The 24,334-nt window shown below is 46.1% G+C and overlaps 1 protein-coding gene and 1 pseudogene across 1 annotated transcript in view; one reads left to right on the plus strand and one right to left on the minus strand.

The window, feature by feature from the left end:
• SDHAF3 (succinate dehydrogenase complex assembly factor 3) overlaps nt 1–20,812 on the minus strand; it is a 33,371-nt gene extending 12,559 nt beyond the window's left edge. Inside the window, exon 1 of the mRNA XM_002713688.5 lies at nt 20,531–20,812. Within this exon, the coding sequence (XP_002713734.1) occupies nt 20,531–20,704 (174 nt within the window). The 5' untranslated portion in view covers nt 20,705–20,812. The remainder of the gene's footprint in view (nt 1–20,530) is intronic.
• On the plus strand, nt 10,930–12,164 carry LOC100359299 (cyclin-J pseudogene; annotated as a pseudogene).
• Nucleotides 20,813–24,334: the final 3,522 nt, after the last annotated feature.

Consider the following 24,334-nt stretch of genomic DNA (forward strand, 5'->3'; position numbering starts at 1 on the left):
GGGAGGGTGGATATGGGGGGAGAACCACTATATTCCTAAAGCTGTACCTATAAAATTTGTATTCATTAAATAAAAGCTTTCAAAAAAAAAAAAAGAGATGGTTATTCAAAATTCCAAAGTTAACATAAAAGAATGTATGTTGAATCAATTCCATAATTTCTAAAATAAAGTCAAATAAAATTTTACATAATGGGTTTCATATGCATATATTTACTTACAAATAGGAAATATTTAACTGTCCTCATTCCTCCTAAACAGACTTACTAAGAAAAAAGACATTTGCCAAAGCAAAATACTGAAAATACTGTTCAGTAATTATTCATGAAACCTTAAAAAATGCATTAAATTATATATAACAGAAAAAAAATGTTGATTCCATTTTGAAGTTAGTGAATACATTTAAAATATTTAAAATGGTAACAACATATATATACCAGACAATATAGACATGGAAATTACTTGTTGGAAAACAAAAGGAAAGATCCTCTTTCAGATAAAATATAAAGTTTTCTGAGTCTCAGACAACAGTCTCCAGATATAAGGCTCTTCTGCCATCATGTGGAAACTGTTGAAATTACACATACAACACAAGATGACTTGGACTCGCGTGTTAGGATAATCCAGGAGTTTCCAATACTCCAGAAGGTTACTCTGGTAGTAAACAAAGCACATATTCTTAGAAGTGCGTAGCGAAAATGAGGATGCAGAGTTGCACCCCACTCAGAAAAGACAGTGATCTCCTGTGGCATAAGCAACCTCACTGGCAAACACTTAATCTTATCTTGATTTCCAAGACAGCAATTACAGCTCTTCCAGGTCTTTTCCAGTTCATGATCTTAAATTCTTTAAATACTCTCTCCTTTTCTCTCCCTTATCTTAGGCACTGACAATACTATATTAAATATTAAAAGAAACAGGAATACTAAGCTACTTTAATTTGTCCTGACAATCAGGAACCACAGATGCCTAATACCAGTTTTATTATTCACAGTATTGTGAGTTTTATTCACGATAGCTAAGACACGGAATCAACCCAAATGCCCTCAACTGAAGACTGGATAAAGAAATTATGGGAGAACGTCGGCCTTGGCAGAACAGCTGAGAGGGGAATCCATGGCCCACGGAGCGGCGGACAGCAGTGGGAGGGAGAGCTTGGTGGACCGCTTTTGACAGCAGAGGTGGGAAGAGAAAATAAATAAATAAATAAATAAATGAGGAGGTGGCACACCTCTTTCCCCTCCCCACTCCCTGCTACAGTAGAAACCTGCACCCAACCAGGAGAAAGGTCACGCCTTTATTTTTTTTTTTTTTTGGATGCAGGCAAATGGCTCCAGCCCCTACTTCCCGTGCACGCCCAGTGTCTCATCCCCTACCCAAACAGTAAGGGCCTCAACAATGCTGAGTTTCTTCCCTGTCCATGCAAGCTGTACTGCTCCTGCTGTTGAGCACCAGTTGCCCAGCAATGGGAGGGGAGAGGAAGTCTCGCCTATAGAAATCTCCTACCCACCCTCCACCATCGAGAAGTGAGTGGGGCTCCAGTGGGTGGGGGCTCTGTGTGCCCATGATCCACAGATGTAACCAGAGGGAAAAAACCCACCCTGTGAGCTGAGTCTAGAAAACAGTGACTGCATAAGAGGAGACAAAGTGTGGCAAGACCCTGAGCAACTACAAAGTGTTTCCCTGCACCCCCAAGTCCCTGGGTTACCTATAGCAGCTCGTAACAGACGGAACCCTGCTCACAGGAAAGACTCCACAGGTCAAACGCACAGTTCATTAAGCAGTGCGAATGAGAGCGGAGCACACCAGGGACTGACACCAGGACATACCGCCCCTGTGAGGAGAAGGGTGGGTCACACCAACAGAGGTGGTTGACCGTTCTCCTCCACCCAGATAACCAGAGGGGAGCTACCAAGCACAAGGGGGATCTTACCTTGGATACTTGCTACACCCTGGAATACTGAACAGAGCACTCTGGCCATATCCAGGGCACACCGCTTCCTATTCAGTAAAAGTACAGACATCCCACTAAGCCATAGAGACACAGACCAAAAATAAAAGCCACCAGAAAATGAAAATAAATAAATAAAATACACAAATGCCAAACAGCAAAGGAAAAAACTTGAATAAGTATAAGGAAGACACTTTGAGCCCCCCAAAGGAACACTACAACATTTCAATATTAGAAGGTGAAGATGAAGAGATGGAGGAAATGCCAGAAACGGCATTCAGAAAACTAAACAGCAGATTACTTGGAAGCAATCAGAAGCAAATTCACGATCTAAAGGAAACTACACATGACAGGAATGAAAATTTTTCCTGTGAAATTCAGAATGAAATACTAGAAATTAAATATTTAACAGATCAAATAAAAAATGCAGTGGAAAGTCTTAACAACAGAGTAGGTGAGGCAGAAGAAAGAATATCCAAACTAGAAGACAAATGTCTGGAAATTTTACAATCAGACCAAAAACAAGAAGAAATTAGACAATTAAAAAACAATGTTGGAAATCTAAAAGATACTAACAAACAACTCAATGTATGGATCCTAGGAGTTCCTGAATGTGTGCAAAGAGAGAATGGATTAGAAGGCCTTTTTAAAGAAATAATAAGAGAAAACTTCCCCAATTTGGAAAAAGAAAGGGACATCCAAGTACAGGAAGCACACAGGACTCCCAATAGACGGGACCAGAGAAGATATTCACCACAACACACTGTAGTCAAACTTTTCACAGTAAAACATAAAGAGGGCCAGCACTGTGGCACAGCGGGTAAAGCCACTGCCTGCAGTGCCAGCATCCCATATGGGTGCTGGCTCGAGTCTTGGCTGTTCCACTTCCTATCCAGCTTCCTGCTATGGCCTGGGAAAGAAGTAGAAGATGGCCCAAGTCCTTGGGCCCCTATAGCCACACAGGGGACCCAGAAGAAGTTCCTGGCTCCTGGATTCAGCTTGGCCCATTGTGGCCATGTGGGGAATGAACCAGCAGAAAGAAGACCTCTCTCTCTCTGTGTCTCTCCCTCTAACTCTGCCTTTCAAATAAAATAAATCTTTTCAAAAAACGACTATCATGGGGCCGGTGCTGCGGTGTAGCAGGTAAAGCCACCACTTGCATTGCTAGCATTCCACTGGGGAACCAGTTCGAGTTCCTGCTGCTCCTCTTCCGATCCAGCTCTCTGCTATGGCCTGGGAAAGCAATGGAAGATGGCCCAAGTCCTTGGAACCCTGCATCCAAGTGGGAGACCCAGAAGAAGTTCCTGGCTTTGGATCGGCGCAGCTCCAGCCACTGCAGCCAGTTGGGGAGTGAACCAGCGGATGGAAGACCTCTCTCGCTCTCTCTCTCCCTCTCTCTTCCTCTCTGTCTCTGTAGATCTACCATAGAACCCAGAAATCTCACTCCCAGAAATTAACCCAAATGAAATCAAATCAGCATATGAAAGTTACCTGTACCCTCATGTTTATACCTGCTCAACTCATAACAGCTAATATATGGAATCAACCCAGATATTCATTAACTGATGACTGGATAAAGGAATTGTGGTATACAGACATGATGAAATACTGGCTGTAACCGGAGACCATGATGCTTAGTGAAATAAGCCCATCCCAAAAAGGCAAATATCAAATGTTTCCCTGATTTGTGATAATATACAAAGTGAAAAAAAATTAAATAAGCAAAACTGACATTCTGAGATTTGATTACTGTTTTTAGCCCTTGTCTATAATCTTGAGGAACAGTGGTTTTTCTACTTACTTGTTGCATTCTTTGTTGAGAGTTAAAACATATTATTATGAAATAAACTGAAATTATGTCATTTTAAAAATTAAAGAAGGAAAAGGGAGGGTGGAAGCAAGGTGGGGAGGGTCTAGCAAGAAGTATCATTATGCTCTTAAAATTGTATAAATGAAATACTTTCTAAAATATGTATTTATTTATTTGAAAAGCAGAGTTACAGAAACAGGCAGAAGCAGATATCGATCTCCCACCTGCTGGTTCATTCTTCAAATGGCCACAATGGCCAGGGCAAGGCCAAAGCCAGGAGCTTGATCTGGATCTCCCACGTGGGTATTAGGGGCCCAAAGACTTGGACCATCTTCCATTGCTTTCCCAGGTGCATTAGCAGGGAGCTCAATCAGAAGTGAAGCATATGGGATATAGGCACTGCAAACAGCAGTTTAACCTGCTTTGCCACAGCATCAGCCCCAATTTTTCCCCTTATATAAAAAAATTATTTTTAAAAAGAGACGGTAAAATTAGCTTGACTCAAGGATGGATCACGGGGTACTGGAGTCCAAGGGAGAGGAGCTGACGAGCCTAACCCCCCTCTGGTGCGTGCAGGAGAAAGGAGAGCCTTCGCAGACCCGGGGACCACTGGGCGGTGACCAGGGCTGCACAGGTTTGTCTCAGCTGAGCTTCTGAGAGGCAGACAAAACCTGTAAGAGACTGCTGCAGGGCCAATTACACACAGGAAGTTGCATGTACAGGGACTCTGTTTTACTAAAAAAATTTTTAAATTCTCTAGTAAATGAAACCATAAAGTACAAGAAAACTATAGGTGAAATCTTACAACTGTGGAGAAATCTTTTTACACCATAACTCACAATCCAATAAAAATACTGAAAGAAAAAAAAAACAAAACAGGTATCAAACTTCAAAAACTCTTAACTGGGGCCTGGTTTGTGGCACAGAGGGTTAAGCCACTGCCTGCAATGCCACACCCCATGAGCACCACATGAGGTCCAGCTGCTCTGCTCCCCATCCTGCTCCCTGCTAATGCACCTGGGAAAGCAACAGAGGATGGCTCAAGAACCTAACCCCCTTCCACCCACATGGGAGACCCGGATGGAGTCCTGGCTCCTGGCTTCCTAGCCACTGAGGCCATTTGGAGAGTGAACCAGCAGATGAAAGATACCCCCTCACTCTCTTTCTCTTTCAAATAAATAAATAAATCTTTAAAAGAGCGTGTTCAATGCTGTGACACAGTAGGTTAAGCCTCCACCTGTGGTACCATCATCCCACATGGGCGCCAGTTCCAATCCTGGCTGCTCCACTTCCCATCCAGCTCCCCGCTAATAGCCTAGGAAAACAGTGAATGATGGCCCAAGTGCTTGAGCCCCTGAACCCACATGGAAGACCCAGAAGAACCTCCTAGCTCCAGGCTTCAGTTTGCCCCAGCTCCAGCCGTTGTGGCCATTTGGGGAGTAAACTAGTGAATGAAAGATTCTCTCTTATATGTCTATAATTCTGCCTCTCAAATAAACAAATCTTTTTTAAAAAAATTACACATAAAAATGAGAAAGAAAAGCCACTTTGCCTAATTTCTACAAGCAAGACAGAAATAGAAAAAAGGAAAATCCACAGACTTCCATTAGCATCATCATTTACTGACAAGTGCTTTAAGAGGTAGAACACAACGTCTTGGAACAGGAAATCCAAATTGGATGATGCAGAAATGAAAGCTTTTGGAGCAGCCGAGAGGCAGGAAGAGATTCCCAATGCTCCCACACTGCCACCACAGCTGGCCTCTTCCTGTGACGTTCAGAGTCCACCCTGCCAACAAACCCACCAACCAGTGCATCTCCACTGAAGACAAGGAGCCAGGGGAGATGTGGAAGAATGAGTGAAAGCAAAAAACGGCCTTACAGTTACCAGGGAGAGAATCCAAAAGACAAATACAGCAAGGATGCAACCCCGCAGGAAGATGACGGTACAACAGGGGCAGTTACAGCTGCCCGCAGAACTGAACAGAAGAAGGATGAGAGTGACAGAGAGGGAGAAAGGGATAAACTGCATTAGGCAGGCACATTTTGCTTTATGTGTGATTCTTTTGAAAGGCCTCCTTGAGTCTCCATATTCTCAACAGGAAAAATGTGATTTTGCCCAACATTAGAGATGGACCAAAAAGTTGGGTTTTTGTTTTTGTTTTTGTTTTATTGACAGGCAAAGTTAGACAGTGAGAGAGAGAGACAGAGAGAAAGGTCTTCCTTTTCTGTTGGTTCACCCCGCAATGGCCACTGCGGCCGGTGCACCGTGCTGATCTAAAGCCAAGAGCCAAGTGTTTCTCCTGGTCTCCCATGCCGGTGCAGGGCCCAAGCACTTGGGCCATCCTCCACTGCACTCCCTGGCCACAGCAGAGAGCTGGACTGGAAGAGGGGCAACCGGGACAGAATCCGGTGCCCTGACCAGGACTAGAACCCAGGGTGCCGGTGCCGCAGGCAGAGGATTAGCCTATTGAGCCATGGCACCAGCCCCAAAAAGTTTTATTTTATTATCAGATATGATTATATTGTGAAACAAATTAAACGACTGAAACAAATCTTAACCTACTTTATACTTTTATTTGGCATCACTGATTTTTCTGTTACTTTCTGTTAGTTTTAGGGCTATGTTTTAATATCACAATAGAATGAGTAATAAAAATCGTGTTTTATGTCTTTGAAGTATTGCCAACTTCACATAAAATTATTAATTCCTGTATTTACAGTTAAAAAGGCAAATGGAATGTATCTGATTAATATGATTGACAGCATAAACCAAAAAAAAAGCTTATTTAGCTTGATAGGAAAAACACTAACAGCTTTTTAAAAATGGGCAAAAGGCATGTTATGAGCCTTAAAGACATTGAAGTCTTTCAGGTCCCTGAAAATGGCTACAATAACAACAACAAAAAAAAAAAAAGGGAAAAAGGGATTTTAATAGATTGTCCTATTATTTCTGTACAAAGATGTAAATTGTTCTGTTGCATGTATGTAAAAGTGAGAAATTTAAAGTGCTGGAGATGCCAGTGATAAAAGAATGAAATTATAACACAGCCATCTGTTAGATGGACTAGTATGCAGTCACTAAGAATGAATGACACAGAAAACTGCTGAACAGTATTGCGTTGGTGGGAAGATACAGGGTGACTATAATTTTCTTCTTCATACTTCACATTTTCCAGATTATCTGCAAAGATCATGTTCTTTTATTTCTCGTAAGTCAGTGACTTATGCAATTGGGGGACCAGCGTTATGGCACAAAGGATTAAGCCACTGCCTGCAATGCTGGCATCCCATACAGGCATCAGTACAAGTACCAGGTGCTCCACTTCCAATCCAGCTCCCTGATGGCCCAAATCCTTGGGCCCCGGTACCTAGGTGGGAGACTTGAAAGAAGCTCCTGGCTCCTTGATTCCTTGTGGCACAGCCCTGACCATTGCAGCCATGTAGGGAGTGAACCAGCCAATGGAAGATATCTCTCATTCACTCATTGTAGCTCTTGCCTTTCAAATAAAATAAATATTAAAAAAAAAACTGTAATTGGATGTACTCAATATTTTGGATACCTGTCTTGTCTTACAAAGGACTTGAGACAGACACATTCTATGAGTCAAATACTGGCACTTTGTATTTCCTAATCTTGCCCTTTACATTTTGTGGATTGGGGCAGGCATTTGGCATAGTGGCTAAGACACCACTTGGGAGGCCCATATACCACATCAGAGAGCCTGGGTTTAAGTCTCAGCTCCAGTCCCGACTCCAGCTTCCTGTTAATGCAGAAACTGAGAGGCAGCAGGTGATGGCTCAAGTGGTTGGGTCTCTGCCACCCACACGGGAGACCTGGATAGAGTTCCCAGCTCTGGCTATTGTAGGTATTTGGGGAGTCAGGGAGGAGATGTCTATCTTTTAAACAAAATATTAAATTCTGTAGGCTTAACCTGGACTTTAACATGGTTCTTAAATAGTAATGTCAGCTATATACTTTAGATTCCTTGCAGAGTTTTGTAAATTAAAGAAAATCTAAACATGTATACACTCAGAATTAAACTTTAATAACTTTTATCTAACCATTGGAATATATGGAGTCCCGAGAGTTCTGAGATCAGAAAGCAATCACCTTGACCTGGTGGCATCAAGGTCACCTCGCTGGTACTTTGTTAGGTCTTTCTAAGCAACACAAAGAATCTTCTCATGTTCACTTTGAGATCACATTCAATATTCAGTGATTCTCTAGTGAAACAAAAATTAAGTTGCTACTTAATAACTGTATTCTATTGTAATTTAAATTTTACTTTTTCTAACTTTTGTAGAAGGTTGAATGATGACTAACAATGAAGTAGGATTAGGAAGGGAGATGGGTTAACTCTAGGCTTAGTCAGAGAGGATGGAAGACAAGCAAACCGATTTCCTTTATGGCTTGGGAATGAGCAAGCATAGGAAAGAGATTACTGCTATCCAGGAATGTAATTGTAATGCTTGGTAATCACCCTTGTAGTCTAGATTTGAACATTATCAACACCTGTTGGGTTGATCAGCTTCATGGCATCAGGCTTACAGTAATGAAATCTACGTAACACTGAGATATAAACCAGACCGCCAATCCATTCTTTCTGCTGGTAGGGGCGTGGAGCCTGGTGAAGGCGGCTCTTGTTTCCCAAAAGTCACAATATTTACACTGGGGCCAGCAGCAGGTTAAACTACCACATTCAATGACAACATCCTATATTGGGAGGGGAGGGAAGGGGAGAGAGGGAGAAGTGGAGGGGAGGGAAGGGAATCCCTGTATTGGAATGCCAGTTCAAATTCTGGCTGCTCTGCTTCTGATCCAGCTTCCTGCTAATGCACCTGGGAAGGCAATGGATGATGGCCCAAGGCCTTGGGCCCCTGTGACACATGTGGGAGACCCAGATGGGAGTTCCTGGCTCCTGGCTTTGGCCTGGCACAGCACAGGCTGTTAGACCATTCAGGGAATGAGCCAGCAGATGGAAGATCTCTCTCTCTCTTCCTCTCCCCTGTCCCCTCACTCTATCTCACTCTGGTACTCTGCTTTTCAAATAAATAAATTTGTTTAAATATGTATTTATTTATTTGAAATGCAGAGTTAGAGAGAGAGAGACAGGCAGGCAGAGGCAGAGGCTGAGAGAGTGTCTTCCATCCGTTGGTTCACTCCCTAGATGGCCACAATATCCAGAGCTGCACCAATCCAAAGCCAGGAGCCTGGAGTTTCTTTCTGGGTCTCCCACATGGGTGCAGGGGCCCAAGTACTTGGGCCATCTTCCACTCCTTTCCCAGGCCACAGCAGAGAGCTGGATTGGAAATGGAGCAGCCAGGTCTCAAACCAGCGCCCATATGGGATACTGCCACTGCAGGCGGCAGCTTTACCCCTTATGCCACAGCGCTGGCCCCAATTTTTTTAAAGGAATATTTACATTTATTTCCAGGGCACTTTTTCAGATGTCTCAGAACTCAGTACTCTTTTAGATCATAGAAAGGTAGCAAGGAGTACAAGTGAACTTGAGGATAACCCCAGTGGAATCTGCAGTGGTATACGATTAAACATTAATGTCTGCAGAAAAAGTCTGACTGTTCACATTAAGTGAAGTGAAGACTTTATGTCTATTTAGTTCACGATTTCCTGTGAGATACATTCTGAAAGAGCTTTTGCTTTTCAGAACTTCTTTGACTTTGAAAATTGCAAATAAAGGATTGTGGGCCTCTACTAAGCTTTCTGAGAAACAGAATTAGTGTTCAGAAGGTTGCCTGGTGAGCATGGCACAGGAAGCGGGTAGGCCTCAGTGCCTCTGCACTAGAAAGCCACCCTCCGGCGATCACTCCGTGGGCCCCTCGGCATCATGGCTGTTTTCCTGGAGAGCACTGAACACAGATTAGCAAATCTGCCCTCCGTCCCTTACAGCATGGGGACAATGATCAAAGATGAACACCACTAACATTCCCCAGTTAAGAAAATGAAAGCAGTTGTGCAGGGACTGTCTTACGGGTTTTTGTTTTTTCTGTCATTGCTGTACTTAGTTGTTCCTAGCTGATCCTGCAAAGGAACACAGTATTCCTTCTTGATTACCGTTATGCTTTAGACCTGTGTGACAGTTTAGATACCATAACCCCCACAGGTGCGTTTTCATCTTGTTGCATGTTTTGGAAAGGAAGAAAAGCTTCTGAGTGCACGTAGCTGTCTATTTGTAACTCATGAATATTTTCCCCTCATTTATGACTTTGAAATGGGTCAGCCGATAAAAACGTATGATTAAGTTGCATGATACCACTATTTAAAGTTTCCTTAGTATAATCAGAGTTGGAAGGGTACTTTGCTAGTTTTTCTAATTGCATGCCTCTCTTACCCAGTTTGGGGCCATTGTTATGTTGCTGATTTGTAGTTTGCCTTAGCTTGTGGACTGGCTCCCTGTGTAGTGAATGGCCACACCCACCATGGATGCGTGGGGTCACCTGGGCACCTCTCAGTCGTTTGTTCTGCATGTTACCCATTCTGGCTCCTCTTCTGGTGGTTTACTGAAAGGTAAAGTGTCACATCTACGTTTTCTACACCAAGCCCAACCTTCCTGAAAATTCTGGCCACACATGGACCTCAAATAATGATCTGAAAAGGGATAAAAGAGAAGACGTGAAACAGTAAATCCTTGCACTTTGATTCACACCTTCAGACTGCCAACTTCCGATACTGGACTCCAAATCTGTAGCTCCCGCCACAGGTGTGCTACGTCCCAGACTGATGCATATCTCCGAACATCTCCAGAATTTCTAACATGAAATGCACCACGCTGAACTTTCCTCACCAGCTCTGCCTATACTGGCATGTTCCCACACCTGGGAGTTACCCACTCTGTCACCTCCTGTCTCACTAACACCTTGGCAGTCACCAGGACAAGCCACATTTCAGCTTACACAAGGATCACTCCTGAATCTCTACTCTCCCTTCTCGACACCTCCATCTTGTTTCAGGCATACACATATCTGAGATCACTACATCCAGCTCTTCAATTAAAAAAAAAAAAAAAAAAAGGGAGCCACTGGTGGTCCTTTAACAATGGGCCATGGGCCTGAGCTGAGGCCGGTGCTTTGCGGCTGACTGTCCGCAGCATGAACGGGGCTGGAAGCCCCAGCTGGGTTGCTCCATCAGGCTGGGCGTGCCACTAGGTCCCATGGAGCTGGAGGGGCAGTGGTGGCAGCGGCAGCTGGTTGCAGATAGTCACCACGCACTCTGGTACAAGGTGCTCAAGCCGCCCTCCTACAAGGGCCGGTCCCCTCCAGCGAGTCTCAGACGGTATTCTGGTGACTCAACCGCCATTGTGAGTAACCGCTTCCCACTCTGCCCCTCTGCCCAACACCCTGCTGTCTACTTGCTGGACCTGTTTATGGATCGCCAGGACATCTCCACCCAGCAGCTGCATCTACCTGCTCTTTCCTGTCTGCGTCCAGCAAGCAAATGCGAAGGAAGAGAGAGAGTGTGCCTAGGCTGGAGCAGCTCAGCAGCCTGGCTTGTGTGACTGACATGAATCTAGTTTCAACAAAGCAGAACCTGCTACATATGAACTGTTACTATGAGACACCTCTCAGCAGAACCTCTGCCTTCCGACAGCTGCTCATTTCATGGGTATTATCTTTCTGAAGCTGTACACGAAACACATCTTCATGATGCTGGCCAATGCTTTGCTTGGAAAACACAACTTACCTGGCCAAATGTGCAGATGACTTCCTAGAAGTATCTCTGTGAGATTATGCCTTTCCAAGTTATGCACCTTCCTTAACAGCTGCTGCGTGTGTGGCTTCTGCAAGGATCATACTTTGTCTTTCTCCAACATGGCCTGCACGACTGCATCGTCTTACTGCTTACTACTGAGATGTCTTAGTGCAGTGTACTGAGTGGCTGACTACTCACGCTAATGTGTGAAAGAAATAAACAAAGAGAGGACAGGCACAGCTAAGTATGTTCCAAACAGCCCCCCGGCCCACACAGCCAAGTCACTTTCAGCAACCCAGTATCTCCATCAGACACATCAGACCTCACTTCAGTATCACCATGCTGTATCAGAACAACCAATCAGACCAGACTGTGTCTACCACACACACCTCATCTTACACACTACAGACGTGTCCTGTGGGCTTCCAAGCTGGTGTTCACGGCCTTGGGCATGTGCAGACCAGTGCTGGGATGTCACTGGCAATACCAGTACAAGTTACGCCTTGTCAGACTGTCTCTCATAACCGGACTTATCAGATAAATGAACACTACCCCTGGCTTACTCCATGCTTTCAGAGGTGATTCTGTGCAAAGTTAGAAGCTGGCCCAGGCTGTTTTGTGACTTGAAACTCTAGGGCAAGCTTTCTGTAAACACCTGTTCAAGGAAAGGGATCCCAGTGACACCGGAACTCTCCAGGTCCCAGCACGAGTAAACACCCCTTTCAGTGCACCCGGAACACCTGGGAGGACCAGCAAACACTGCGGCAGTTTAACACAGCGTCAAATCCTGTTACAGCGAATCTCTGCATGACAGACACGGTCAAGCCCTGGCTGACGGTCCAAGTATTTCAAAAACACCCAATACAACAGAAAATCTGGACAGACTCTAATTTACTCTGTTGAAACTTGACCTGTGGTGGGTGGGCTCTGGGCCTAAATGTGGCTTATATGTCAAATACTAATGTTTATCTGTGGACTTGCCAAACAGTCTTTTACAAAGGAAAGTGACAGTATGAATTCTTGAAGGGATCTTTATTATTATTCTACAGTTTTGAGTTTTTTTGTTTTTTTTTTTTTTTTTTTTTTTTTTTTTGACAGGCAGAGTGGACAGTGAGAGAGAGAGACAGAGAGAGAAAGGTCTTCCTTTGCCGTTGGTTCACCCTCCAATGGCCGCCGCTGCAGCCGGCGCACCGCGCTGATCCGATGGCAGGAGCCAGGATCCAGGTGCTTTTCCTGGTCTCCCATGGGGTGCAGGGCCCAAGCACCTGGGCCATCCTCCACTGCACTCCCTGGCCATAGCAGAGAGCTGGCCTGGAAGAGGGGCAACCGGGACAGAATCCGGCGCCCCGACCGGGACTAGAACCCGGTGTGCCGGCGCCGCAAGGTGGAGGATTAGCCTATTGAGCCACGGCGCCGGCCCAGTTTTGAGTTCTGAAGTTAATCTATAAATGAATTTTTGACTAAATTTAAACTCAATGAATTGTTACACTGTACCAACCAGTGGAGCAAAACAATTTTTTAGGTGATTCTATATAATGTCCTGTCATAAACAGTAAAGGTATCTAGATTTATGTACTAAAATTAAGGGTGGAGTAGATCTCTTAACATCATGCTTATAATTTTTTGTTATTCTTTTTCCCCTAAGCGATCAACCTCAAATCTCTAGTCAAAACACATTTAGGGGTCAGCACTGTGGCGTAGTGGGTAAAGTCATCGCCTATAGTGCCGGTATCCTATATGGGCACCAGTTCGAGTCCCGGCTACTCCACTTCCAATCAAGCTCTCTGCTGTGGCCTGGGAAAGTAGCAGAAGATGGCTCAAGTCCTTGGGCCCCTGCACCCATGTGAGAGACCCAGAGGAAGCTCCTGGCTCCTGACTTGGGATCAGTACAGCTCTGGTCATTGCAGCCATCTGGGGAGTGAACCAGCAGATGGAAAACCTCTCTTTCTGCCTCTCCTCTCTCTGTGTAACTCTGACATTCAAATAAATAAATAAATCTTAAAAAAAAAAATACACACACATTTAATTCAGGGAATTTGTACTACTTGGAAACACTTAACGGTCATGCAACATGCTTTAGAAATGTTATATGAACTACCTTTATAACAGATTAAAATACTATTAAGATATGTTCTTAAATGGTGATGCTTATGATTTACACTACATACATGTTTTGCGTTTCTTGATACAATTAATGATGCACACTCAGATCTGACATTGCTCTAAGGGAACGGTGTTTCAAGGGAAGGCCTAACTGTAAAAGGGTCGTTACTGGAGTAGAGCTCCACAGGCTTAGGCTGAGGTGCAGAGGGCCAGGGCGTTCCCAGGCTGAGCTACAGCAGCCCTTTGTTATGAGAATACAGGTTTCATCGCGGAAATCTTTACTCTAAGTTATAGAGTTGCTCTTCATATATAAAGACCATTAAAAATGAACCTTAATGAAGAATGGGATGAGGGAGGGAGTAGGAGGTGGGATGGGAGTGGGGGTCGGAGGGTGGGTAAGGGGGGAAGAACCACTATATTCCTAAAGCTGTACCTATGAAACCTGCATTTATTAAATAAAAGCTTTCTAAAAAAATAAAATAAAAATAAAATATTTGCCAATCATTGGGGAAAAAAAGAAAGAAATACAAGTTCCATACGCAGCTTTTGAATCCAGCTAGTCAGCCTGAGCAGGCAAGGGCACTGCTTTCACTGGCTTACCCCACAGCTGCCTGGGCCATTTCACTGTGCTGGTAACGAGTGACCACGGCACAACAGTCAAGACAGCAACGACAGTTTGCCTGTAAACCATTTTGGGAGAATAAACTTAAAAAGAAAATCATCGTAATAACTGAAACTAAGCTCTCTGGTTTAAAAAGTAGTAAGGTGTGTCTCTGGTTTTTCAAAGACAGCTCTTGAGTAGAAGGGACTCTGCACGGCAGGGGTGTGCCTGCCACGAGGTGCACTGATAAACTTCCCACAAAGATACGGTGGGTATGCAGCAGGAGTCTCAGGCATCAAGCCCAGGGCCTCTGTTAGGAAGGGAAGGGGCTCACCACATTAACGGACTGATCCACAAGGCTCCAGTGGGTGAATGTGGGTGAGTGGCTTCTGCCAGCATGAATTCTTAGAGAAATGTCCTCTTCTGTAAAGGAAAATTATTTTTAGAGTATATAGGGATTAATATGGATTTATTAGTCTGGTAGATAAAAAAAAAACACTCAGGTAAGAACACTCACAACAGTTTTCGAGCATGGCAATTGCTTTCTGAAAGAATCATCACTTTTGCTCTTCTTTTAAAGAAGGCTGCTAATTGGATTTTGGTAGTTCTTACCTTAAGAAAACTTGAGTTATTTAGGAAAAGTGGGTTCAAGAGAGAATATATCTTTAACATTCACATTCAGAACCCAGCAACCTGGAGTCCCTATTTTCAGTATTTTAACAACCTCAGTAATACTGTGAATGTAAAACAGTAGGAGAGCAATGCTGACTTGAACCAACAACCAGTGCCTGTGGTAATTTAATGTCTTTTCAAATGCTTTTATTGATTGGTTTATGTCATTCTTGTTATAGAAGAATATGCCTTTTTAAAAAGCTTATTAACACTTTCTCAATTTATATTGAAAAACTAAAGAACACTGGGTAAATCTTTATTGGGGCGAGCAGAATAAATGAATTGATTACTGTTGCTGCCTCCCCACCATGGGGTAGGGTAGTTGCACAACCAGAACTATTTTAAAACATTCAGGTTTCATTATAAATACAGCTGCTGGCTTTGGGGGGTGGGGGAGGTATTGGATAGGTCTTCTTTAATGTATCGATTAGCCTGTTAAGTTGGGTGATTTTGTTTTGTTTTGTTTTTGGTTGAGATTACTGGACCATCACCAAGTGTGTACTGTGAAGGTATTAATGATATGTATAAAGGGCTTTGCCAAAGTTCACTAAATAAACATTGTCAAGTACAGACTGCAAACCAAATGTATCTGTGCTATGACATGAATTTCAAATATCAAGTATGGTGATAAGGTCTACACCAATGGAATACTGGATGAGTGCTATGCACTTAATTTTAAAATGTAATTATTTTTCTGTTAAAAAAAAGATTTATTTATTTGAAAGGCTGAGTTAGAGAGAGACAGAGAGAGATCCTCCACCTGCTGGTTCATTCTTCCAACAGCCACACCGGCCTGTGCTAGATCAGGCCAAAGCTCGGATTCCATGAACACTCCTAGGGGATGACAGCATCACACATGGTGGTTTAACCTGCTGCACAACACTGGCCTTTGCTTAAAACTTTTCCATGATCCAAAATCAAAGCGTAAAATCCTCAGCTGATACTCTTGTCTCCTACCACCTCTACCTTTATCTCTTCCTGTTCTGTGTCAAGCCACTAAAATCCACACATCCCCACAGCTCCTGTAAAAGGTGACACTGCTTCTTAGCTCAGTGCCCGCAGTTATTCCCTCTAGAAAGTCCTGTTCTCCCCACGCTAACTCTGGCTGGCTCACCAGTCAGCTCAACCCTGCTATGTGCCTCTCAATCTCCTCCATTCCTCTTCGCTCCCACAACATTGAACAGATACTCTTTCTAATTAGAATTCTCCATTCTCGTCTACTCCGTTTGGAGCACTATGACAGTAAAATACATTATCATTCTATGTCCCCCAAGGCCTAGCCCACCGCCTGCAACAGCTGGTGATCCCAACTATTTATGTGAAGTTCATGCCTTTTTGCTTTCTCCACTCACAGATATGGCCCCACTGCAAACAACAAAGCTGTTATTTAGGGAAAAATAAAAACAATGCAAGACAGTTGGGGAAAACCGGGGGGGGGGGGGGGGGGGGGTTAACAAGATTCTTTACAAAGTAGCTCCTAACAACACTGTTACTAGTTGTCTCACCTTCACTCACCAACATGGCTGACTTGCTATTTCATCTTTACTGCTTATTCTGACTTCCCAGGACAAAAGTTGCAGGCATGGAGAAAAAAAGGGAAACCATTACCTAAATCAGCTATTCTTTAAAAAAAATAAAGCATATTTAGAAGCTGGTGTTGTGGCACAGCAAGTTAAGCCAACCCCTGCAACACCAGCATCCCACATAACCCCAAGTTCGAGTCCCAGCAGCTCTGATTCCAAACCAGCTCCCTGCTGATGTGCCTGGGAAAGCAATGGAGGAGGCCCAAGTGGTTGGGCCCCTGCCACCCATGTGGCAGAACCAGATGGAGCTCAGGGCTCCTGGCTTCAGCCTGGATCAGCCCCAGTTGTGATTATTTGGGGAGTGAATCAGCAGATGGAAAAATCTCTATCTCACCCCTCCCCCTATTTCTGTAACTATGCCTTTTAAATAAATAATTTCTTTTTAAATAATAAGCATAGTTAGAACTTTAAAAACACCGTAAGTTCCTGATCTACTGTGGGGAGCAACTCGGACTAGACTAAGTTACTGGAATTAAGACTTATTCTATGCATCTGCTCTCCCACAATATGGCGCTGGGAGAGGAGGAAACAGCTTTTACGCAGCTGCCTCCAGTTCGACCAATAAACAGCAGGAGCTGATCCTGCTCCTGATTGCAGGAGAGCAGCGTGCTCAGTGTGTGGGTGGCAGAGTTGGGATTGGTGGAAGAGGACTATAAAGGAGGAGAGAGACAATATGCACCAGGAACATCTAAGGGGAACAACCGAATAACATCTGAGCAGTCCCCGAGAGAGCCGGCCGGCGGTGTGCCGCTCCCCTGCAGAAGTGGGGAAAGTGGCAGGGGGCACCGCCCTTCCACGGAGGTGGAAGGGACGGCAGCCAACCCGGGAAGAACCAGCAGCAAACCCGGGAAGGGCCGAGCAGACAAAAGAACAGCGCAGGGTCCTGGGTCGTTCCTCCGTGAAGAGGGGGAGCGACAATCTACCACTTCCAACTTCACTTCAGACAGCTACCTCCTACAAGCTTGGAGGACTGCACCAGGTAATTACCAAACACTGCCCCTAACAGATGGCCACATCACTGCCTGAACTTACACTGTTTCAGCTATCCTGAGAAGTTGCACAAAATCGCTCCTTAGTATGTAGACATGCACCTACATGGCTACGCTAAAGATGAAACTCACTTATTTTCCCTCCCGCCTTCCCCAAGCTGGTCCATCAGCAGAAACTTCTCCAGCTGTCTCTCTGCTGTTTGTGGGTTTTCTGTGGGCACAACTGGAGCCAATGAAGAGCACTCTTCCTAACACTGGGGCTCTAACATTCTTAATTCTCCTTTTTATTTTCTCCAGTGGAGCCTACACCCAACTCTGTCCAAAGACACAAAACAAATTCAAAATCCATTCACGTCTATTACTAATTTTAAAGTGTGTAGAAGAATCCCAGAGCCCTAACTCCACAAAGCAGAGCAGAAGTCCCCCATGGCGTTACTCTGCTGGCCTGATAGAAACCGAAGCATCCACATGTGTGGGCTCTGGAATAATCCCAACCAAACACAGCAAAGATGTCTAAGTCCATGCCACACTAGTAGTTCCTGGTATAACCAGGATACGTGATCTGTTCTGAAAAGCACATGGGGAAGTAACCAAGACGGAAGGCAGAAGGGCATCCCTCTCCAGTGATAACTCCCCTGGCCAGGTGTTTCTCCCCTGCAAGTCACTCCAGCTGTACCAGTCACCGTTTCAGTACTTTCACTGAAATACCAGACAGGAAGGGAGGGAGAACTAGTTCAGCTTAGTTTTGGTGGTTCACAGCCCCGCTGCCTTGGGCATCTAGTGAGAGGGGATGATCACAGGTGAGCCAGGACAGGCGGCTGCTCAGCTTACATAACCAGCCCTCTCCCAGGAACTAACACCCAGGGTAAGCCCCCAGGGACCTAAAGCCCGCCCACCTGGCCCTCCCTCCAGACACCATAAGTAGGTTAGGTCCCCCCCTCCATCCATCAACCACTTCCAGGACTGGCCAGGAAGATAACACCGTGGCGCTGAAATGTCTGCAAGTCTGGAGAGCCAAATCCTGTCCGAACTTTCACAGCTTCTCCAGCCTTTCTCTCTGAGAAAGGGCAACCACATGGCAGGACCCGGCCACTCTAACTCCCAGCTTTACAATGAGCTTCCTTGCAACTGGGAAAATTACTGCTCTCTCCAGACAGATCTCTAGGCTTAAACTTTACCCAGCTGCCCATTCATTAACGCTGGGGGCCCAGCACCACGACTTCTTTTATTCCTAACACCTGAGTGAGAATGCTTAGCCCCACAAAGGAAGAAGAAGGGACAAGTGCTCCAACAGTCTTCCAGTTAATAAATTCAAAAGAAATCAGGGAAATAGACAAACACGACTGCAACACAGGGGCTACAACCATCAGTGACCGCAAAATCAGCCGGCAAAATTCAAAGAGAAACAGGGTCATGGCCTCTGAGCACCTGCCCCCAGAACGTGTACCAATTTCAAGAGAGAACAGTAACTTCACAGGGAGGCACCTGGCAGGTATCACCTTAACCGACTTCTCACAGCTCCAGCCCCAATGGGGAGTCGTGCTGATCTCCGGCTCCCGGATACCACGTGTACAGAAGGACACTCTACCCCTGTGTGGTCTTGTCAGAAACACACAGCAGCCATCCAGTCAGGAGAGAACACTCCACGGAGTAACTGGCCAGTACTTCTTAAATACCCAAGCAGGTCTGCACGGATGGGACCCAGACCGGATGTTGGGGCAGCACAAGGACATTCGTGGAAGTCTTGGCAAAATTGAGAATACAGCCTCCAGTGAATAACATTACAGCGATGTTCATTTCTCAGTACGGATAACTGAACCCTGGTTCTCTGGGACGTTCACAGCAGGGGAAGCCCATTGTAGGCTGCACGGGAACCCTATGCAGTTAAAACAGCAGCTACAGTCCTAATAACAAGCCTGTTCCGTCAAACAACACTCCTAAAGTACTCAGTTATTTTTAATACCCTTCCTCTCTCTCTCACTTATGAATGTATTCGGAGTTCCTACTCGTTCCCTTTTTTTCTCCAAAAAACTTCCAAGCTCTATACTTCAGCATTTTTCAGAGTGGCCATTTTTCTTGCCAACACAGAGCAAGATGAGTTTTCCCGTCCAACCACACACTGACCTAACTTAAAAGAAGTCACTTAATGAGCAGTTTAGTGTCTCAGAGCTTCACTGCAATTAACAATAAACAGTGGGCCTTTAAACACACTTGCAAACACTCGATTCGAAACGCGTAAGGCCAGAAAAATCAAGCCATCTAACTATGTCACAGCCCGACTGTGAATCCAGTTCTTCTGGCTCTAAGACCAAATTACTTCACAAAAACCGTGCTGGTCTGCGTTTTAAGATGCAACTTCCATCGCTCCAGAAAGGCAAATCCGATGTGATTTTTAGGAAACTTCTAACTTCACATTGTAAGTGTCCAGGGATCCTGTAACTAAGGCTTCTGAAATTCAAAGAAAAAGCAGCGTTCACCTAATCCGAACTTTTATGAACTGTTAAAAAGAGACTTCAGTCACCTCCTCTTTCGCCACCCTGGGGGCGAGACTCCCCCAAGAATCTGAGATAGTGCAACAGCCATTCACTTGTTGATTTCTGCAAGTCACCCCAGCCCCACAAGATTATCTAAGTATCTGTTTCCGTTCCTTAAAAAAAAAAAATTAGTCCAAGCCGATCCCTAACGCAGAAGTCTGTTTGGGGGTTACCACCGGAGCGGAGGGCGCGGGGGCGCGGTACCGTGATCGGGACCCGGGGGAGACCGACTTTGCTGGCGCTGCGCGGCCGGGCTCCGCTCTTCCTCGCGGGGAGCCCCACACAGCCCTCCGCGCGCTACCTGACGGCCCCAGCAGCAAGCCAACCTAGAGCGCTGCCCGCGGAGACGGACCCCAGGTCGCGGCCGCAAGAGGCCCTGAGAGGATCCTCGCTTTACTCGTGGGCTCTGGCTACGTACAAAGGCATGGGACACGCCGGTGACCTCCCGTCCCCGGACCCCGACTCGGGGAGGCGACGTCGGAGCAGCTTTACGGCCCGGGCGGGCAGCCCTCCGTCCTGCACGAGGTACTGGGCACGAGCCGGACGCCGCCGCGGAACCCCGACACCCTGGGTCACTTGCCTCCCATTCCTGCAGGAAACGCCGGGCCTCGTCAGAACCAACGGCCTTATGCCTCCTAAACTCGTCCTTCACGTACTGGTCGCCCAAGGCTTTGAGGTCCGGGGGCAGCACCCGGTGCAGCTGCAAGATGCGTCTGTACAAGGCTCGGACCTTGCTACCGTGCGACCCGGCCATCGAGCCCGGCGCGCACCGCACGCGGCGCCTGCGCACTGGGCCGGCGCGGCCCCGCCCCCCTGAGAAGTCGCGAGTTGGAGCATCAGAAATCGGGCGGAAGACGGCGCGCAGCCTGGTTCCGGTTCGGTACGCCCTAGAATCCAGTCCCCCCGGAAACGCGAGTTCTGCGGCGAGCGGGGAAATGGGCCGGTCTCTGCCCAAGCCGGCCCTGAAGGGGGCGTGGCCTTCACGGAGCCGCGCCTGCGTCCCGCCGCGGCCTGGGCACCTGGGGCCTCTCCGCCTTGATCTGAACGGAGCTGACGCCCCCATTCACACACCCGCCGTGCTCCCAGCAGGTGCCCTGACGGCGTCCACCGAGCGGGGCCTGGGCCGGCTTCAGCACCTGCTCAGCGCGAAGCCCCCCTCCCGGGACCACCCTCGGTCGCCGTGGTCCCCCTCAGCCGCCATGGGATCGTGCGGGTCCTCCGCTCGCCCCAGTGGCTTTCATGAGTGACCCAGGCCCTCCCGGCCCCTGGTCGCGCTGCCTTTCCCCTGGGGCGATCTCCCGGTTGTCCAGTCCCGGCCCGCTGGCCTCGGGGCCCCTGGCCTCCCCTGTTTGAGACCCTGCTTCAACGCGCGGCACCCACCAGCCGCGAATTCCCAGGCCCTCCCGGCTGCTTTTTCCTCCGTGGCGCACTTTCTCCCCTCTGCGGGACGAATTCCACGCAGGAGGGGTTTCGTGTTCTGTGCACTGAGGAGGCCGGGACCTGGGACGAGGGGAGTAACCACTGGTTGAGTTCAGGTGTGCAGCCCCTCATTGGCCGGCTGCTAAGAGGCTAACGCCTGGGACTGTGCCTGGTTCTCTGGCTGCACCCACTGACCCAGTTTAGTATCCTCAGGGCCCACCACAGCACCCGACAGATACAAGCACTCCAATATTCATTGCCGTGATGGAGTTTTTTTTTTTTTCCTTGTGCTTAAATTTAAGGGAAATGTTTGTTGCAAGGGACACAGAACACTTTTTAAACTGGACTTAATTTGGAATTGTGAAAAACCACACGGATGGCAAGGATTGGATGGCAATGTGGTTATTTTATTTCAGGAAATTTCTCGTAACCAGACTTCATCTGTTAATATCCCTGTAAATTGAAAATTAATTTCTTGTTCCAGCTTACTTTCTTTTCTGGTTTCCTTTGGGGTTAAAGTACATGTACAAGAAATACTTCTTTCAGAGCCAAAGCTCTTATAAAAATGTGGAAAAAAACATCCTGCCAATGAATTAATAAAATATTTTTAAAAAATTAATTCAGCGTAAAAGGAGCATAAAAGGCCCACAAAGCATTGGGAAATAAATACTTGGAAATGGAGATGATGGGAGAGACAGCAGCCAAGACACGGTGGTGTGGTTAGGCCTTGCGGAGCCGAATCGGCGATGACAGTGAAGAAAATGACAGATGACCTCTATTTGTTTTTACAACGAGCTGGACAGTGGGTTATGTTTTGAGGACAAAACTTTCCTTGATGCCCTGACCTTCCAGTTTTCATTCTGTAGTCAAAACAACCACAAACTCAAAGTCAGATCTGAGTGATATTCCTGGCCACTGACTCACCAGAGTACAGCGCCTGCAACTTTTCCTCAACCTTCCTGCCCGTGTCTCTCTATCCCGTGTGTGCTGTTCAGCAAGTCTCGGAAGCACTCTGGGCCCGGGTTTTCAGGATATCAAACGAGCTGGGGCACGTTGTCCTCAGTGTGAGTGTGAGAAATCTGATTCCCTCCCCGGACCACCTACCACACATACAGGGGGAAAGAGGCAGCTAAGGATGTTGTAGAGAATGTCTCATACAGAAATCAACAGACAACAAAGGCTGGTGAGGATGCGGGCAAGGGTACCCTCATCCACTGTTGGTGGGAAAGTAAACTGGTGCGGCCACTGTGGAAGACAGTATGGAGATACCTCAGAAAGCTGCATATAGACCTAGCCTGTGACCCAGCCATCCCACTCCTGGGAATTTACCCAAGGGAAATGAAGTCAGCATATGAAAGAGTTATCTGTACCCTACGTTTATCGCAGCTCAATTCACAACAGCTAAGATGGAATCAACCCAAATGTCCTTCATCTGAAGACTGGATGAGGAAATAGTGGGGGAGGGGGCTGGCATTGTGGTGTGGTGGGTGAGGCCACCGCCTGCAGTGCTGCATCCCATGCGGGCGCTGGTTCTGGTAGCAGCTGCTCCACTTCTGATCCAGCTCCCTGCTGTGTCCTGGGAGGGTAGTGGAGGATGGCCCAGGTGCTTGGGCCCCTATGCCCATGCGGGAGACATGGAGGGGGCTCCAAGTTCCTGGCTTCGGATTGGCCCGGCTCTTGGCATTGTGGCCATTTGGGAAGTGAGCCAGTGGATAGAGGACCTTGCTCTCTCTCTGCCTCTGCCTCTGCCTCTCTAGCTCTGCCTGTCAAATAAATCATTAAAAGAAAGAAAAAAAAAAGAAATAATGGGATATGTACCCCATGGAATACTACACAGTGGTTAAAAAAATGAAATCCTGTTATTTGCAACAAAATGGATGCAACTGTAAAACATTATACTTAGGGAAATAAGCCAGCCCCAAAAGGACAAGTACCATATATATAATGTTTTACAATTATTAGAGCACCTTAAAGATAATCTATAGAAGTAAAACTGACACTTTGTCATATGATGACTTTTAACAGCCCTTGTCTCAATTGTTGAGGAACATTTTTTCTAACTATTTGTCAAACTCTTTACTCAGTACACAATTGATCTTAGGTAGATAAAGTTAATTGAAAATAGGGGCCGGCACTGTGGCACAGCGAGTTAAAGCCCTAGCCTGAAGCACCGGCATCCCATATGGGCGCCAGTTCTAGTCCTGGCTGCTCCTCTTCCAATCCAGCTCTCTGCTATGCCCTGGGAAGGCAGTGGAAGATGGCTCAAGTCCTTGGACCCCTGCACCCGCGTGGGAGACCTGGAAGAAGCTCCTGGCTCCTTGCTTTGGACTGGCGCAGCTCCGGCCATTGTGGCCATCTGTGGAGTGAACCAGCGGATGGAAGACCTCTCTCCCTGTCTCTACCTCTCTCTGTAACTCTGTCTTTAAATAAAGATTAAAAAATAGAAAATAGACCTTAGTCAAAAAAAAAAAGAAAGAAATAATTGGGAATAGGACAGGGAGGAGGAAGAAGGGTGGAAGTGCAGGTTGAGGGTGGGTAGGGTGGGAAGAATCACGATGTTCCTAAATTGGTATTTATGAAATTCATGAAGTTTGTGTACCTTAAATAAAAGGCTAAAAGTTAAAAAATAAAATAGAGAATTTTGAGATCAAAAGAGATAGGGAAAATGATGAATAAAGAAAAATAAACCCAGAGAAAGGGAATGCCTACATGGCACACACTGAGGAGTCACTTTGAATTAGATCTTAGTCTTAACTCTAAAATGTTGTAAATAAGTCTTCCTTACAAATAATGTTAAAGTATTTTTCTCTATAGCAAGAGTAACAAAGGATTAGGGAGAGGTAGAGGCTGGTATTAAATGATTTAGAGGGGCCACCACTATGGCATAGCGGGTAAAGCCACCACCTGCAGTGCTGGCATCCCATGTGGGCACTGGTTCTAGTTCCAGCTGCTCCTCTTCTGACCC

This window comes from Oryctolagus cuniculus, chromosome 16 (genome assembly GCF_964237555.1).
Source record: "Oryctolagus cuniculus chromosome 16, mOryCun1.1, whole genome shotgun sequence".
In the NCBI taxonomy this organism is placed as follows: domain Eukaryota; kingdom Metazoa; phylum Chordata; class Mammalia; order Lagomorpha; family Leporidae; genus Oryctolagus; species Oryctolagus cuniculus.